Genomic DNA, 19,040 nt, shown 5'->3' on the forward strand with positions numbered 1-19,040 from the left:
GAGAACCATTAAAAGCCACAAGCATGTGGACAATTTCAACAGAAAAGATGAAACCATGAAAATGAACAAAATCTGGCTACCAGTATTTAAAAAACACCAGAATCAAGACAGTAAATAAAGAACAACTTTAAGAAAACGGAGGAATTCCAGACGGCAAGCAATCAAATACCTGTGAATACCTCCCAAACAAAGGATGCCTCCAGGCAGCAACAGCCAGGCTTTGCAACTGCAAGGCTACTCAATGCTAATCAAGCTGGTTAACTACAACATTCATACTTGCTTCGAACAGACAAAGGTTCTTCCTCCCACCCTGGACATTCCACAGATATATATATACACTCCACTTTCCTCATTTCCAACAGACCTTTGAACAAACCTCTGAGAATGCCTGCTATAGGCAGGCAAAATGTCAGGATAGTATGCTACTGGAACATGGCCATACAGCCCGGAAAACTCGCTGCAACCCAAATTAATTGTTTTTGTATTCCATAAGTCTAAAATGTAGGGTGGGGACTGGGTCAATGATCTTTAGAGCAGAGGCTGGGTAAATAGGCCTTAGATTGGGGATCATTGCCAAAGAGCACCTGACACTGCAATAAACCCCAAGTAATAAACCTATTATTATTGAGAGAATGGAAAGATAGGTCTGGGCTGGGAGAAGAAGGAGTTTCAATGCCAGATAGGAATTGCATTCTAAAAAGGAGCAATGGACCTGAATAGATACAAACAGGGGCCGAGCTGTGGCGCAAGCTGTTGAGCAGCTGCAATAAATCACTCTGACCATGAGGTCATGAGTTCGAGGCCAGCCCGTGGCGGGGTGAGCACCCGTCAATTAAAAATAAAAAATACCCCTGCTCGTTGCTGACCTAGCAACCCGAAAGATAGTTGCATCTATCAAGTAGGAAATAAGGTACCACTTATAAAAGTGGGGAGGCAAGTTTAATTAATTTATGACTTGGAATGAGGAAGTGCCATCAGAGTGGATGATGAAGCAGCTGCTCCCCCCTGTGGCCAGAATCGAACATCCCCTCAGGAGAAGGTTAAATTGCCTCTGTGTCTGTCTCTGTCTCGGTCTCTTTTTGATGTGTTTATGGGCATTGAAGGTTTGCCCTATGTGTGTATAATGTGATCGGCCCTGAGTCCCCTTCAGGGTGAGAAGGGCGGAATATAAATACTGTTAATAATTAATAAATAAATAAATAAACAGGTGTTCCCTTTTCTGCACCGTTTGCCTCCAAGAAGATAGGACTGCACCTGTCAAGAAGATAGGAATGCACCTTAAAAACCTCCAGGATGCAAGTCATGTATTCATTACTGAAGCAAACTCATCCTCAGAATCCCATGCAGTTGTGAGCACCACCTAGTGTGAACACCAACTAGTGCACTCCAAATCAAGCTCCCAAACTTTTCTTCAAACCATTTCTGGGAAACAGGTGTTGGCTGTGAAATACGGATTCCTACATTTTGAAGGGAGAAGAAAGAATTCTGTCACACAGCAAAATGTGGTCAATATGAAACAGAGGCATCCTTAAAAGAATTCACTTGAACCTGCCTTGCCCCAAGCCCTCTTCTCGGGAAGACAAAAAGAGTTCTATGTATTGAACGGCCAGAATCACTGGCGTGTTGTGTGGTTTCCAGGCTGTATGGTAGTGTTCTAGCAGCATTTTCTCCTGATGTTTCACCTGCATCTGTGGCTGGCATTTTCAGATGATCCTCTGAAGATGCCAGCGACGGATGGAGGTGAAACATCAGGAGAAAATGCTGCTAGAATACGGCCATATAGTCCGGAAATCACACAACACCCCAGAAAGAATTTTGTATATTGGGCACCACAAGAAAAGTTTCAGAAGGTATTTCTATTGCAGGGATGTCACCAGGTGAACATTTCCTAATTTGTTGTTGAATGCTTTCAGGCCAGAATCACTGGGTTGCTGTGAGTTTTCCGGGCTGTATGGCCATGTTTCAGAAGCATTATCTCCTGACAATTTGCCACATCTATGGCAGGCACCTTCAGTTGTGAGTTATATTGGAAACTATGCAAGTGAGGTTTATATATCTCTGGAATGTCCAGGGTTGGAGAAAGAACTCTTGTCTGTTGGAGGGAAATATGAATATTGCAATTGGCCACCTTGATTAGCATTGAATGGCTTTGTAGGTTCAAAGCTTGGCTGCTTCCTGCTTGGGGGAATCCTTTGTTGGGAGGTGTTAGCTGGCCCTGATTGTTTACTGTCTGGAATTCCTCTATTTTCAGAGTGTTGTTCTTTATTTACTGTACTGATTTTAAAGTTTTTAAATACTGGTAGCCAGATTTTGTTCATTTTAATGGTTTCCTCCTTTCTGTTGAAATTGTCTACATGCTTCTTGTGGATTTCAGTGGCTTCTCTGTGTAGTCTGACATGGTGGTTGGGAGAGTGGTCCAGCTTTTCTGTGTTCTCAACATATATTCTGTGTCCAGGCTGGTATGAAGAGCCGGCTAACACCTCCCAACAAAGGATTCCCCCCAGGCAGGAAGCAGCCAGGTTTTGAAGCTGCCAGGCTATTCAATGATAATCAAGGTGGCCAATTGAAACATTCACACTGGCCTCCACAGATATATAAACCTCCCTTGCCTAGTTTCCGACAGATCTCACAACCTTGGAGGATGCCTGCCATAGATTTTAGTGAAACGTCAGGATAGAATGCTTCTGGAGCATGGCCATACCGCCTGGAAAACTTACAGCCACCCACTTCCTAATTGTTTTTCAAAAGAGTAAAAATCTTAATGCCTTGAAGAGGAGCATACATTTTGTCACCGGCACCCCTTTAAAATATAGGTGAACCCTAAAGACACTAGATCCTGCCTGATCTTGGAAGGTAAACAAGGTCAATTCTGGTTGATAGTTGGAGGGGAGATCACCAAACAATACTGTTGGACAATATTTCAGAGGGAAGGACTGGCAAAAATACCTCTGGGGCTCCCTTGCCTGAGAAAACCCTATAAAATTTATGGCGTCGCCATGAACAGGGTGTTTGAAAAAGAACTCCCTAGTTTTAATGTGTTTTAAGTTAAAACTAGGGAGTTCTTTTTCAAACACCCTGTTGTTGAGGCAAATTTAAGACACAGACACAAAATGCGTAGGTGCCACAGGACAGCAGTTGCGTCCAGTTTAAGGACCCAAATGTGTATGTGAATACAGAAAAATAATAACACTAGGTAACAAAATTTGGGAGGGGCAATCTGTTCCTGATTTGGTAGTGTTATTCCCTTTTTCCTTGTACAGTGTTCCCTCACTACTTCACGGTTCACTTTTCGCGGATTCGCTGTTTTGCGGTTTTTCAATAAACTCTAAAAGACTATTAGAAATCATACAAAATTACAATTTACAGCCTAAGGAAGGGAGGAAGGAGAAGCCGAAGGGAGAGAAAAGGAGCCCAAGGGGCAACGGGAGGAGAAAGAGGTGATTTATCAACACACAATTGGTTGATAAAGACTTAAAGTAGTGTATAACTACTAAAATAATGTATAAATATTAAAATAAATATAGTGTCCCTACTTCGCGGATTTTCACTTGCGGGTGGCCCTGGAACCTAATCCCAGTGATAAGCGAGGGAACACTGTATAGTATTTACTTTGAAAGTCGCTGTTAAGCTTCAGAAACTTCATTTTGGTAGCTGCCACAAACTACAGTAGAATCTCACTTATCCACGCTAAACGGGCCGGCAGAACCTTGGATATGCGAATATCTTGGATAATAAGGAGAGATTAAGGAAACGTCTATTAAACATCAAATTAGGTTATGATTTTATAAATTAAGCACCAAAACATCACGTTATACAACAAATTTGACAGAAAAAGTAATTCAATACGCAGTAATGTTATGTTGTAATTACTGTATTTACGAATTTAGCACCAAAATATCATGATATATTGAAAACATTGACTACAAAAATGCCTTGGATAATACAGAACCTTGAATAAGCGAGTCTTGGATAAGTGAGACTCTACTGTATATTGAATTGGTTAAGACTCAGTGAGATATTCATTGGAAAAATAGAGCAAAATGTGCTGCGGAATGTACTTCAAGCAAAGACAAAGTTTTTGCAATTTAATAAACTTTCCCCATGTTTTTATGATAGAACCAATTTGGAAATGACATTTATGACCAAAGGGACGAAAATTGTGTTATGGTTGTTGTGTTTTCCGGGCTATATGGCCATGTTCCAGAAGCATTCTCTCCTGACGTTTTGCCCACATCTAGGACAGGCATCCTCAGAGGTTGTGAGGTATAGTGGCAAAAACTAAGCAGGGAAGGTTTATATAAAAATTGTGTTACATAGGCTAGATCTTCACTACCCTATATCCCAGGATTATCTTAATTTAACTGGATTGTAAGAGTCTAGAGTGCCAGATAACCCAGGGCCCTTCCACACTGCCATATAACCCAGAATATCAAGGCAGAAAATCCCACAATATCTACTTTGAACTGGGTTATCTGAGTCCACACTGCCATATATTCCAGTTCAAAGCAGATAATGTGGGGTTTTATTCAGCTATATGGAAGGGAATAATCAGACAATCTAGGATCAGAACCTGGGACATAGGGCAGTGTAAACCCAGCCATAGTGTAGGCTTTCACTGTCTCAAAGAATGTATGCAAAACACCGCATCCTTGAAGCTTTGGCGTCCTGACCTGCTTCCTGGCCCGGGTTTGTTCAGGTTTGCCTTTGCCTCCCTTTGCGGCTGAGAAAGAGTGACCCAGGTCTCTATGGTGGCGTCTGCCGGCTTGATTCGGCTTCACCCCAAGTTGCTGGACCCAAGAAGCCTCGCTGTGTGCATCCAGGGAGTTGAATTGAAACACAAGGCACACAGGAAGGATTCCCGAACCTTGAATCGGCAGCAGGACCCGACCGTTCTCTATGAAGGAGAAGGACAGGGAGATGCTTTCGCATGCGGCAAGGCTTACCTGCGCCCTGGCCAAGAGGCATCCGCTCAGCGCCAGGAAAGCCAAGGCTGGCTCCATCGGGGAAGGAGACCACGGAGAAGGATGGAAAGGATGGGGGAGCAGGAGGAGGAAGGGCGAGCTCTCTCCCAGAGCCGAAGCTGCTCCTCCAAAGTCGGAAGACAACTCCCCTCCTGCTTCAGCAGCCGCTCCGCCTTGAATGAGGCTCAGCAAGGAAGAGGTGGCTGAAGTGTAGATGCTCTCGCCATGAAAGCGGGTCCTGGGGAGCCAAGGCTGGGATGTGTCACTCCACGCATCTCCAGCCTACGAAAAAGGCAGGTCATGAGCACGGTTTCCCAAAGTTTTTCCCTCCCTCCCCTCCCCTCCCCTTCCTTCCTTCCTTCCTCCCTCCCTCCCTCCCTTCCTTCCTTCCTCCCTCCTTTCCCTCTTCCCTGTCCTCTTCTCTTCCCTTCCCTCTTCCTTTCCTTCTTCCCTTCCCTCTTCCCTTCCCTCTTTCTTTCTTCCTTTCCTTCTTCCCTTCCCTCTTTCCTTCCTTCTTCCCTTCCCTCTTCCCTTCTTTCTTCCTTTCCTTCTTCCTTTCCTTCTTCCTTTCCTTCTTCCCTTTTTTCTTCCCTTACCTCTTCCCTTTCCTCTTCCCTTCCCTCTTCCCTTTCCTTCTTCCTTCCCTTCTTCCCTTTCCTTCTTCCTTTCCTTCTTCCCTTCCTTCTTCCTTTCCTTCTTCCCTTTCCTCTTTCCTTCCTTCTTCCTTTTCCTCTTTCCTTCCTTCTTCCCTTTCCTCTTCCCTTCCTTCTTCCTTTCCTTCTTCCCTTCCTTCTTCCTTTCCTTTTTCCCTTTCCTCTTTCCTTCCTTCTTCTCTTCCATCTTCCCTTCCTTCTTCCCTTCCTCTTCCCTTCCTCTTCCCTTCCTTCTTCCCTTTTCTTCTTCCCTTTCCTCTTTCCTTCCTTCTTCCTTTTCCTCTTTCCTTCCTTCTTCCCTTTCCTCTTCCCTTCCTTCTTCCTTTCCTTCTTCCCTTCCTTCTTCCTTTCCTTTTTCCCTTTCCTCTTTCCTTCCTTCTTCCCTTCCCTCCTCCCTTACCTCTTCCCTTTCCTCTTCCCTTCCTTCTTCCTTTCCTTCTTCCCTTCCTTCTTCCTTTCCTTTTTCCCTTTCCTCTTTCCTTCCTTCTTCTCTTCCATCTTCCCTTCCTTCTTCCCTTCCTCTTCCCTTCCTCTTCTCTTCCTTCTTCCCTTTTCTTCTTCCCTTTCCTCTTTCCTTCCTTCTTCCCTTTCCTCTTTCCTTCCTTCTTCCCTTTCCTCTTTCCTTCCTTCTTCCCTTCCCTCTTCCCTTCTTTCTTTCTTCCTTTCCTTCTTCCTTTCCTTCTTCCTTTCCTTCTCCCCTTCCTTCTTCCTTTCCTTCTTCCCTTTTTTCTTCCCTTACCTCTTCCCTTTCCTCTTCCCTTCTTTTCTTCTTCCCTTACTTCTTTCCTTCCTTCTTCTCTTCCATCTTCCCTTCCTTCTTCCCTTCCTCTTCCCTTCCTTCTTCCTTTCTTTCTTCCCTTTCCTTCTTCCTCTCCTTCTTCCTTCCTTCTTCTCTTCCCTTCTTCCTTTCCTTCTTCCCTTTCTTTCTTCCTCTCCTTCTTCCCTTCCTTCTTCTATTCCTTCTTCCCTTCCTTCTTCTCTTCCCTTCTTCCTTTCCTTCTTCCCTTACTGCTTCCCTTTCCTCTTCCCTTCCCTCTTCGCTTTCCTTCTTCCCTTCCTTCCTCCTTTCCTTCTTCCTTTCCTTCTTCCTTTCCTTCTTCCCTTCCTTCTTTCCTTCCCTCTTCCCTTCCTTCTTCCCTTCCTTCTTTCCTTCCCTCTTCCCTTCCTCTTCCCTTCCTTCTTCCCTTCCTTGGCAAGTGTGAATGTAGCAATTTGGCACCTTGATTAGCATTGAATGGCCTTGCAGCTTCAAGAACTGGCTGCTTACTGCCTGGGGGAACCCCTCTTTCTTCTGTCTTTCTGATATCTCTGCCTCTGCCTCCTATCTCCAGCAGGAATAGTAATCTAAGGCTCCCCTGGAATCCTAGCAGCAGTATGTATAAAAATGGATAAAATCGCCTATAAGCGCCTATTCACCTTCTAGTCCAATTTGCATCAGAACTTGCTGACTGTACAACCTCCTTGCTTCACAAGACATGCTCAAAAGAAGCAGAAGCACACACAAAAACACAGGAACACACAGAAGACAAGGGGAGAGACACCTGGCCGCAGCAGCCACTGGCACAGCCTTCTTGGGATCTATTTATTCATTAGTCTACTGTCCATATCAACAATAAAAGACAAAATTGAAAATACACAGACAAATAGTCACTAATCACTATCCTAAAACTCCTCTGATGGTTAACTTGGTAAGGTAAAGGTTTTCCCCTGACATTAAGTCTAATCAAATCCAACTCTGGGAGTTGGTGCTCATCTCTAAGCCGAAGAGCCAACATTTTCTGTAGACACCTCTATGGTCATGTGGCCGGTATGACTGCATGGAGCGCTGTTCCCTTCCTGCCAGAGCAGTACCTATTGATCTATTCACATTTGCATATTTTCGAACTGCTAGGTTGGCAGAAGCTGGGGCCAACAGTGGGAGCTCGCTCTGCTCCTCAGATTCGAACTGCCGACCTTGCAGTCAGCAAGTTCAGCAGCTCAGCAGTTTAACCTGCTGTGCATTAAAACACAATAAAACTTGATTAAATAATAAATTTGGTAAAATAGGATTAAATTTCAAGATGAAAGCACGGGGGGGGGGGGTAGAGTGACAAGTGTGAATGAGTTAGTTGAAAAATTTAGATAAGTTTATCGCCATGACAAAGGACCCCATTTTGTGAGATAAAGAGATATCTCAGGTGGATGGCTATGCAGTGAACTAAGTGTAGATTCTCCCCAATGTGCCAATTTGATCCCAGTTAGTTGTTCCAACTAAAAACAGTTGTAAATATTGAGATCTCACCTTGGCACATAGACAACAATCAAACAAAATATGCACAATGTCCTCTATGGCTGCTGTACCACAGATGCATAATACTAATAGTATACATCATCTGCACTGTAGAATGAATGTAACTTGATGCCACTTTAACTGTATTAAGTACTGTGACATCCTAGGAGTTATAGTTTTTTGTCAAAGAGTGCGGGGACTTCAGCAAGCTAGAAATCCCAGCATCCCATAACATTGAACAATTGCACTAAAAGGTATTCATTCTGTATTCATTCCAAACGGTGTTAATTCAATGTGTTGTCAAAGGTTTTAATGGCCGGGATCACAGGGTTGTTGTATGTCTTTCGGGCTGGAGTATTCTCTCCTGACGTTTCGCCCACATCTATGGCAAGCATCCTCAGAGGCTGTGAGGCATGGATAAATTAGGCAAGGAAAGGGAAAAAACAGTATTAAAAAACTCTAAAATCAAAACAGTAGATGGGAACCAACACTCTGAGGGCAGAGGAGCCCCAAGGACGGCTAATGACTGAACAAAGGATGCCCCCCAGGCAAGAGACAAAACCTTTCCAATGCTAATTAGGGTGATTAACTGAAACATTAATGCTGGCTTCCCAGTGACAAAGGACTCTTGCCACACCCTGGACTCTCCACAGATATATATTTTTTCCTTTCCTTGCCTAGTTTATCCATGCCTCACAGCCTCTGAGGATGCCTGCCATAGATGTGGGCAAAACGTCAGGAGAGAATACTTCTGGAACATGGCCACACAGCCCGAAAGACATACAACAATCCGGTGTTAATTCAACAATGTAGATGTACCCTTTGACAGATGAAACTGAGTTTAAATGCTCCTGACAAAGTAGAGCACATCACACACTCCCACACAGTCCTTTCCCCCAGAGAACAGCTCCCGAAAGCCCTTTCAGATACAAGGCAGTTTTTTCCTCTCTCAAACAGCTCTTACCATCAATCAAGAAGCTTGTCTTAATGTTTAGGGGAATCTGTTGAAGCAGTAGAGAGTGAGATTGCTCCATGACATCTGCAGTCAGAGGGTTGTCATGTCAGCACTCATTCTTCTGAACTCTTTCTCCAGACAAAATATCATTGCTCCTTATAAAGGATCGGTTTCCAGTCCTTTGACCATCTTGGACGCATTTCCCCCTGTTGATATCCTTCTTCCAAGTGAGTCTGATCAAAGCATAAGGGTGTGGTATTGTTACTTCTCCCTATGACAAAGCTGGGCACTTCTGCTTTTGAGAAGCAGATATTTCTAATGTTATAAGGTTATTTATTTATTTATTTGCAGCATTTATATTTCGCCCTTCTTACCCCGAAGGGGACTCAGGGCAGATCACATTACACATATAGGCAAACATTCAATGCCTTTTAACATAGAACAAAGACAAGACAAACGTAGGCTCCTAGCGGGCCTTGAACTCATGACCTCCTGGTCAGAGTGATTCATTGCAGCTGGTTACAGCTGGTTACAGCTGGCTTGCTCTCCAGCCTGCGCCACAGCCCAAGCGGAGCATGCAAACTGTTTAAAAAGTAAAAAGCTAAAGTGTTCCAAGAAAGCAATTCACACATTGGGAAAAAGAGCAGCTAGACAGTGGTTCTCAGCCTGTGGGTCTCGAAATATTTTGGCCTTCAACTCCCAGAAATCCTAACAGCTGGTAAATTGGCTGGGATTTCTGGGAGTTGTAGGCCAAAAAACCTGGGGACCCACAGGTTAAGAACCACTGAACTAGGGGATATATGAGGCTTAATGGCTGACAAAACAGCCTTCGGAGGACAACTCTGGTCACACTTCACTCATTCATGTTTTATCTGCACACTAAAGCATTGTTAATGCAGTCCATAATTGCTTTATTTGATGCCATTGTTGATTCATATGTTTGGGCTCTACTAAGAGCCCTTGTTCCTTTTTCTCACATATCACTGCAAAATCGTATTTCACTTTTTCCTATATAAATGTAGACCTTTGTTTACATTCATCACTTTTATATGGCCCATATTTCCTCATCTATGAATGGAATCTTGAATCCTTATTCTGTCTTCTGAGGCCCGTTTTACACTGTCACATAAAATCCAGGTTATCTGCTTCATAATGGATTTTATAGCAATATGGACCAGGCATGTCCAAAGTCTGGTCCAGGGGCCAATTGGGGCCATGTTCAAATTTCCATGTTCACCCTCTCTCTCCAGGCCTTCCTTTCTTGACTTCCTTCCGCTCTTTGTTCCTTCTTTCTTGAGGATCAAGGCCCCAGAAAAGATGGCTCCTCGTTGCTGCCTCAACTTGAAGGCGCACAACAATCCTAATGAACTTGACCCTCTCCTCAGCCAAAAGCAGGCCCACACTTTCCTCTGAAAGATTGGTATGTTTACGGTGGTTAAAATTGTTTTTCATTTTATATATTGTATTGTTCTTTCATTGGTTTTTGCTACTACAAATAAGACATATGTACAACACTAACAACAATCTTTATTGCGGTCCAAAGACCCTATTTGCTCAGCAGAAAAAGTGCACAACAGATTCATAAACCAGTACAATTCCAGATGCATAAGAACATGGGCAAAAAACACTGGAAATATATTCAAGGCACATTTCAACCTTTGTCTAATACAGGAAGTTGTTTTATCCTGGGTACCTCAGAGAGAAACATGGCAACAGCCAAGGCAACATGAGGGAAATTGTCACCTAGTAAAAACTACTGTGAAGGTTTTTCAGTAGTGTGTTAAAAATATGTAGCCAAACTTGTTTGTAAAAACTGCAGGACAATAAGATGTGAGACTTAGGCCCCTTCCACACAGCTAAATAAAATCCCACATTATCTGCTTTGAACAGGGATATATAGCAGTGTGGACTCAGATATTCCAGTTCAAAGCAGATATTGTGGGTTATTCTGCCTTAATATTCTGGGTTATATGGCAGTGTGGAAAGGCCCATACATTCAACATCCTGGTTTTTACAAGGGCAGTCTTACATTGTATGGGGACTCCCACAAATCCGCCTCAAAGCACTTTGGAGGGGAACACATTGCACTTTGCCTTGGAAAATAGACAGCAATATTTGACCACAGTCAAGTTCTTAAGATAATTTGCTTCCTGAAAAAGCCCACTTGGGGAACATATGAGCGGGAACACAGTTCACAGAAGGCAATGTCCCACAGATTTGTTAGATGTATTTAAGTGCATAACCAAGATGAGATAAAAGGGGGGAAGAGAGGCCAATAGAGAAGGCCTTTTTTAGAGTTAAGCTTGAACCATTTGCTAGTGTAGTCATCCTGGGCTAGATGGTGTCAGACTTGAGCCCTGGCAAGACATGTGCAGTGTGCATAGGAATGCATTCATATATATATTTTTAAACTATAATCTGGCTCCAACATGCTGAGGGAACTGGCCCTTGGCTTAAAAAGTTTGGACACCCCTGGTGTAGACTCATATAATCCAGTTCTGGATTATATGGCAGTGTAGAAGGGGCCTGAGAGATTAGCTATGTCTCCCAATTCGGTATCATGACCACGTTTGGATGAACATTCATTTCTGTTATTTTCTCCAAGATACTATTTTAACTGCCATGACAATGCTAAGGAGTCATGGGAGCATTAGCTTGGTGAGTCACCAGCAGTCCTTGTCAGAGAAGAATAAAGATCTTGTAATACTACAACTCCCAGGAGTCCATTGCATTGAGACATAGCAGTTTAAGTCATGTTAAACTATATTAATTCCACAATGTGTGGCACCTCAAGTCCTTTATAGAGGAGGCGGTGGCTGTAGACTAGTACTTGCCTTCATCCTGTCCTTCCACATACATCAACTCAACTCAATATATACACTCCTATATTGCAACTGTTTAAGAACTGCAAACAAAATAAGGGACAGGTTGCTGTGAGTTTTCCGGGCTATATGGCCATGTTCCAGTAGCACTCTCTCCTGAAGTTTCTCCTGCATCTATGGCACTATCCTCAGAGGTGATGCAAAGTTAAGTTGCGTATTAGTAAATAGTGAAACAAATATCAGCAGAAAAATACATTAGGCAGCATTTAGGATAGTGAGCCAAAAGGAGGAGAAACAGATTGCAGCAAAGCTGGATGAATTCTTTACAAATGGCTTTTTTCAGGAAAGGGGCCTGAAGAAATAAGGCAAATAGTGGCAGCACGAGACAGACTTGAAGGCCTTATTAATAACTTAAAATATTAGCAAATTACTGTGTCCTGACAGTATCCACCTGAGAAGGAACTTGCTGAAAAATTGCTGTGTGTTTCAAAGCAGCTGGTGCACCGAGGTCTAAAAAAATGGTCGGTGTGTAAGATCATTTTTCAAAAGGGGATCACAGGAAGAGCTGGAGAATTAATGGATGTTTAGCTTAGCATCTGCTCCAGATAAATTAGTGGAAAACATAAATTCCCAAACACCCAGAAGAATAGCTCTCGCTCGCAAAAAAAAAAAAAAAAAAAAAAATCAATACAGCTTCTGCGTGGAGTGAATTTTTACCTAGCCTACTCAAGTCAGTTTTAACTGTGACTTTTAAATCACATTCTGTTGATTGTGTTTCAACTGTTGTCTCAGATATTTTAATATATTTATGTTTTAATATATGCTTTGATGGTTGCATTTTAACTATGTTTTAATATGGGGTTTTATATTTTAATATGGGACTATGTTGTGCCCCGCCTCGAGCCAAAAGCAGAGGTTGGTATCATCATCATCATCATCATCATCATCATCTGGGTTGCCTGTCAAAGTGACGGAATAATACAAGAGAAAAGACTAAAGATTTACATCCTTATATTCCCAGTGCCTCAAACAGGATCTTGTCCACCATTGCTGCCATTGGATCAAGAGCCAGCCTATGAAGAAATGTACAAATTGAGTCATAACAGGAACTAAACAATTTAATCTAGCCTGTTTCTCTATATTCATGCTTGCCTTGTTGAAGACTGATACATTAATTTTCTACGTAAATAAACATTGGGTATGTCCATTTATTGTTATGCAGCACTGGTAAATCAAGGTTTTTTTTTGAAATCTAGGGAACACCTGATTCAAAAAGGACTTTCACTACAAGAGAGAAAACTGTTCCTGGATTCTTAATGAATGTCCTTGACCATTTGTGGATGGAAATGCTGTTAGATGAGTATAATCAATGATGACCAGATTTCATTTCATTACTACTTTTGTAACTTGCCTGTACTTGTGTTTGTATCTTGAAGATAGGATCCATATCAAAAGACAAACTTCATTCATGCTTCTTGCCCAATTTATAGACATTTAAAATATTTTCTGCACTTGAAACATGTTTTTATACATAGAAACTACAGAAGGCATAGGTGTCACCCACCCATGTGGACAATTTCAGATTTTAGAGTATTTTGGAGCATTTTAGAATTCTCAATAAGAGATGCTCCAGGTGTATTTGTTTGACTGTCCTCTCTAAGAGGTTGAAGAGCAGTTTGTTTAATAGGTCATGGGATTCTCTTCTGTCAGTTATGCAGAAATTAGCTTCTGTAACTTTTCATTAGCCAAAGCCTGATTGAGAATTTACATTATACCCCTGGCCAAATGTATGTTTTAGCTGGTAAAAATATTTTTGACCCATGATCAAGAAGCTGATTGTAGCAATGAAGAGGTGGCCTTGGGACTGTTGTAAGAGTGCATGGATGTATTTGATTTGAACATTGCAACACTGACACGAACAGGTACTAACCTGAGAATCCACATGTGATGTTGTATTGCTAGTTCATTGATTAGACCTGTCAGTTGGATTTCTGACCTAAATGACCCCGTCATTAGCAGATTGGATAGCCTCTCAACCCCTTTTTGATCTTGATTAACTTCTTCCAGTTATTTTAGCCTTTGATTTTTCCCTATCTCTATGACTTGGAAGTATTTCATTCGTTCCTTTTAAATCAGCATAGGAAACAGAGATACCTAAAGTCAATATCTGAAGCTGCAACATTTCAAAAAGTATCAAAGGAAGTGGGTAATTCAAACCACCCCCGCCACCAGGTCCAATTGTGGTGAGATTTTGGTTTTCAAGAGCTGAGAGGATCCAAGATAATAATCTCCAGTATTATGTCTGGAGTTTTCAGGTATCGATGAAAGGAAGGGATGGAAATAAAGCAACAACAAGACAGTAAGTACACTTCAATCGGTATTTTACTTTCTATCTATCAATATATACAATTTAGTAAACCAAATAGTCAATGTAATTAAATAGTTCAGCATGTCAGGATCATAAAAAATATACTCAGAGCCAACATATGATAAAATATACACATTATGATACATTAAATTAGTACTCTGAACATGGTTTGTTGATTCATCTGATTTTCGGGTGCCTCACCGGTCAAAAAATCTCTGACTGAGATCTGCATTGGGAGACATATGTATAGTATACAACACAGCTATGCCCAGAATCCCATTGTAGGGCTTCCAATGACAAATATCCAGTCTTCATCAGCATGCAGTTTATATGGTGAGTTTCGTGGTGAGAATTTGGTTATTCTGCAAGTTAGAAAAGAATTCCAATCTGTTCAAAAACAACAGAAATGAGTCCAATTTCTAATTCACGAAGAGGGTTCCAGCCTTTATATTAATTAAGGACAATGCTACTTTTGGATCACGTGGAAGCAATGTAGTATGTCATTTAAGAGCTTCAGTAGGCAGACCCACCTACCCACCCTCAAAGGCTCCCCTATAGTTTTACATGGGGCTTTTTCAGCCCTAAAAAAAGCAATAAAGCATGATTGTTCCACAGGTTGTTATTTACTCTATATATATAGACATGTAGAAGTCACACAGCAAAATAGAAGCTATTACATTGCACTGACAAAAACTCCAATACTGTATGGAGAATGTGCTTCTAAAATACCCCATTAGCACCTGATTTCTGCGTAAGGAGGATCGGAACTTCATCCCAACCCATCAGGCTTTGCATATCTGGTACAAATTGTTTCAAATAATATCGCAATCTGGTAACCAGTCTTTATTGGGGTTTTTTAAGCCACTACTGGAGAACTTGAAATGAAAGGGACAACCTTAAGTATCAAACCGCTAAAAAGTGAACAACTGTGCAAACCTTGCCAACCCTGGCACATTACTTTTGTGTCATGAAGAGCTGTCCGCTCACCATTATTTTTAGTGGAAGTTGCAACAGGTGAACATACTTAGCAGATAGGAGAAAGCATAAATACCTCACTGACATCTAGTCTTAAACATATAAAGGTAGTCATTAAATATGTTTAGGTGGATTGGAGGAAACCCCTGATAGTTTCTGATAGTAAAGTTCATACCAATGAACCTTACATTAATCTCCAACCTAGTTTTGATTATGTCTGGATACTGTATACACAAACAGAATGAGTAGGACTAGTTTTAGCTGATTATTGGAGATTGCTGCCTTTTTGGAATGTAGTGTGTAGAGAAATTCCCTGTAGAATAAAATTTGAGATGGATATGCAGAATTCCACCATATATTTATTGCTTGTGTATTCTGGGCCTTGAATCATAGGAGCAGATTATCTGCCAATGGAGAAAAAGCCTTTGAAATAACTACAGATGCCTCCAGAACCAGTGTCTTATCTCAGAGGAAGCTATCTGTATTGCTACTATGCAAATATTTATAGACACAAAAAGAACACATGCAAATGTAATCCTGGCTTCAACTCATCCTTCTCCAAGACGATATCTTCAAGACTTTGGAATACATTACTTTACTGGCCATGCTAGCTAAGATGATGGGAAATGTAGTCTGAGACACCCAGAGGTTGTCTTGCTGGGGATGAAGGAAAACACAATGACTTTTTGCATCTTTAAAATGGATTGCTACTGCAACCTCATCCCCTTTTCAATCAATGGAGGCTGCTGTTACTCTTCTGCCCTCATATTATGAGCGGTTTGGTTCTTCAGTATAGCACCCTAAGCTGTTGAGAGGTGCATATCTATCCCATGATGTCTGCTTTGGCCACTATTAGCATTTGGCTAATAAAACACATAATTGAATAAAGCAGGATTTATTCTTACGTCATTCAGACGGACAAATGAGATCTGAACCTTTTCAGTGGTTGCTGGCTTCTCATTTGAGAGAGACCTACAATTTTTTTCCTTGCCCATTCTGCATAATCAATGCTTTATACATGCCCACACTTTCTTCTCAAGCCAATTAATGAAGAAAGGTCTTTGAGGAGCTGTACTAGGAAACGTACTTCATAATGTGCCTTGTTCTTTGAAATTCGTACAGTAAAGCTTCTCGAAAGCTTTAATACAACACAAGTTGAATGCTGCTATTCAAACCGTAGAATTCTACAGATAATTATAGAATTGTATACAGTTGACAACTGGGGATTAGCAGATCTATATAAATTAAAGGAATATCAATGGCCAAACCTCAGCTACAAATAACCATTTATTGAAGTTGGTTATCTGGTTTCTCATTTGCTTGGACAAATTAAACTATAAGTGAAAAGCAAATTAAGAGTTGGAACTAACCATGGAAAAAGGGAGTCAACTTGCAACTGAATAGGATATATCCATGCACGTTTTATTCTATCTAAATTTGAAACAGAGATAAAGCTCTCATTAGAGTGTAGTGCGGTTTCCGGGCTATATGGCCGTGTTCTAGCAACATTTTCTCTGACATCTCACCTGCATCATGATCCTCTGAAGATGTGTGAAACTGCTACTAAAGCATGGCCATACAGCCTGGAAATCACATAATACCCCACTGATTCCGACCATGAAAGCCTTTGACAATACAAAGCACTCATTATTGCATTTTCACAATATGCTTCATCTGGTTTAAGATTGTTTCTCAGCTTTTAAGCACATAACTCCGTCACCATTACAGACATAGTCTTCATAGTGGGAAACTTCTGCAGGAAGACAGCAGCACCAGAGTGTTGATTTTTGCCAGGACTGCACAACCTGTAGCCCCTTCAAGGGTTTGGGACTCCAACTCCCAGAAGCCCTGGCCAGCTAGACCAATAGTCAGGAATTCTGGGAGCTGAAGTAGAAAACACCTGGACAGCCGTAGGTGATGCAGGCCTAGTTTTTGCTAGCTGCTTACAACGAACAACAGACTTTTCACTCCCAATAGTATGGTTCTTGGTCCTCTTCCATGGTCCTCAAGCCATGCAAAATGATTCATGTGATTTTAGAGCTTCCCTGTCACAAGGAGAAGGCTGCCCATACAGAAAAACCGACCCCAGCTCTTGTATGTCATCCGGAAACTACACTCGAAGCAATATTCAAAATAATGGTTAAGGAATGAAGACAATTTTAATTTTTGCCTTAATTAGATACATACTTCTTTTTTACTGGCCTTTATTATGTACAAAGTAAACATTTCGTCATGAAGACATACATACATATATATACACATATGTATATATTCATTTAAAAGTGCTTTTTTTCTCAGGTTGTAAAAATACCCAGATCTCCACCTATCTGGTCTATTATGCCCAACACAACAACCTAGTTTGATTCAGAACACCTACAACTGCAATCAAGTTTCATAGTGCACAAGAACTACTGTTTAAATATCTTAATTTGCTAGCACAACCAAAATTGATTAGATACTTGAATACTATATTCCTCAAAATGGTGCTGAAATGAAAAGAAACCCCAACAATCTCCATTGCAGGATGCCTCCTTAAGGCAGCTATTAGTTAATCTATTAAAAAAAATACTCATAGCCTTATGTAAGGTGGAGATGGGGAGAGGAAGGCAATGCAGCTACATATACACTTTTTGATAGTGCTGAGACTTAGTAGATATACAAGGGTCTTCATTTTCATAAAATTTGGTTGGTGAGTACATCCACAATAGAATGACTCTATTTCTTGGTCTATGGGTGAAATCAAGTCTGAGATAAACATGGAAAAGAGACCTTAAATTTAAAAGAACAATGATAACAAAAAAGCTGAGCACATGTAAGTTCTCTAACACTGAAACTAAGATTCCAGATGACAAAGTAGGATGTTGATAAATGGCTAAAAATCACCAAATACTGCTCAGAGATGCCTCAGTGCATCACAGATTCAATTTCACACCATACTGCTCACAGAATCCATTCTTAGCACAACAGTGTTGCTGTTAACAGGTTCACTTAGCTCCTCATGACCGACCAGCTCTTTTTTAAGGACTGCAATGCAGGCTGCAATGCACCAACTACTACTTCATATTAAGACAGTTTATACCACATTCAGGGCCCACAAGGCCTTGTCTCTTCAAGACATTACAAGCAGGATTCAGTACTCCACTACGATTCACAGTAACCGATGGAAGATACTGCCTTGGTGCAAGGCTCATGTATTTGATGGCCCCCTGATGTCCTTCTGTAGATACAATCCACTTCTAATTGTGAAGGAATGGTCTTCTCCAGTCTGTCTTCAGCAAATATTCTGACATCACAACGTAAAGTGCAGACGTTATACTTTAGACACAGAAGACAGTGGCTGAAGACCTTTTCCCAAGCGTGGAAAAGACTTTAGATGGAGAGGGCTGAATGGAAAGACAGCATTCCCTTTATGTTCTCTTTCAATTTGAAGAAGTCATCCATCCCATTATGTAAGAACTGCTTCACCTTAGCAATTCACGCCCAACCCAGTCCAGTGGTCTGGCACCATCAAAAAATACTTGTCCATTGCTTCACAAAACCTGGTACGATACAGTTCTGGAGATACTACTGTTGGCATTTTACCTAATAGTTTAAGGAAAGCAGAGAGAGAAATGTGTTAGATGCAAGAATAACACAGTAATAAGTAAACCTGTGTCAAGATCTTTTTACTCAGTACAGTATTAGAAGAAAGGAAGCAAACCACAAGAGATTATGTTCTGTAGACCTACTATATCCACATAAGCAGGGCAAAACCTTTTCAAGATTAGTGATCTTAATGTTTACAAAGGAAAGCATGATGTTTCATCACAAATCTATTTGGTAAAGATGAGAATTGAGGCCCAGCTGAAATCTTCTATTCCATGATGTTTACTTTGACAGACAAGTGGTCTTCATTGTAAATCGTGCTCTTTAAGCATTACATGCAAGTCTAATTTGAAAAATTATCCTGAAGATTTAGTAATGATTAAGTTTGATTAAGTTTGGGTCTTTTGATGAATAGAATTAGCAGTTGATAGTGAATTCATGTAAAAGAAGGC

At 41.2% G+C, this 19,040-nt stretch overlaps 2 protein-coding genes across 9 annotated transcripts in view; both read right to left on the reverse strand.

The window, feature by feature from the left end:
• The window catches only part of pth2r (parathyroid hormone 2 receptor), a 69,372-nt gene extending 64,087 nt beyond the window's left edge, over positions 1 to 5,285 (reverse strand). For both annotated transcript variants that reach the window (XM_062961485.1, XM_062961478.1), the window contains exon 1: positions 4,944 to 5,285. In XM_062961485.1, coding sequence (XP_062817555.1) covers positions 4,944 to 4,965 — 22 coding nt within the window. In that variant the 5' untranslated portion in view covers positions 4,966 to 5,285. The remainder of the gene's footprint in view (positions 1 to 4,943) is intronic.
• An 8,739-nt stretch (positions 5,286 to 14,024) lies between these two features.
• Positions 14,025 to 19,040, reverse strand: part of pikfyve (phosphoinositide kinase, FYVE-type zinc finger containing) — a 103,853-nt gene continuing 98,837 nt past the window's right edge. For all 7 annotated transcript variants that reach the window (XM_008109194.3, XM_008109196.3, XM_008109199.3 and 4 more), the window contains one exon: positions 14,025 to 18,585. In XM_008109194.3, the coding sequence (XP_008107401.2) occupies positions 18,470 to 18,585 (116 nt within the window). In that variant the 3' untranslated portion in view covers positions 14,025 to 18,469. The remainder of the gene's footprint in view (positions 18,586 to 19,040) is intronic.

This window comes from Anolis carolinensis, chromosome 1 (genome assembly GCF_035594765.1).
Source record: "Anolis carolinensis isolate JA03-04 chromosome 1, rAnoCar3.1.pri, whole genome shotgun sequence".
NCBI classification, from domain to species: domain Eukaryota; kingdom Metazoa; phylum Chordata; class Lepidosauria; order Squamata; family Dactyloidae; genus Anolis; species Anolis carolinensis.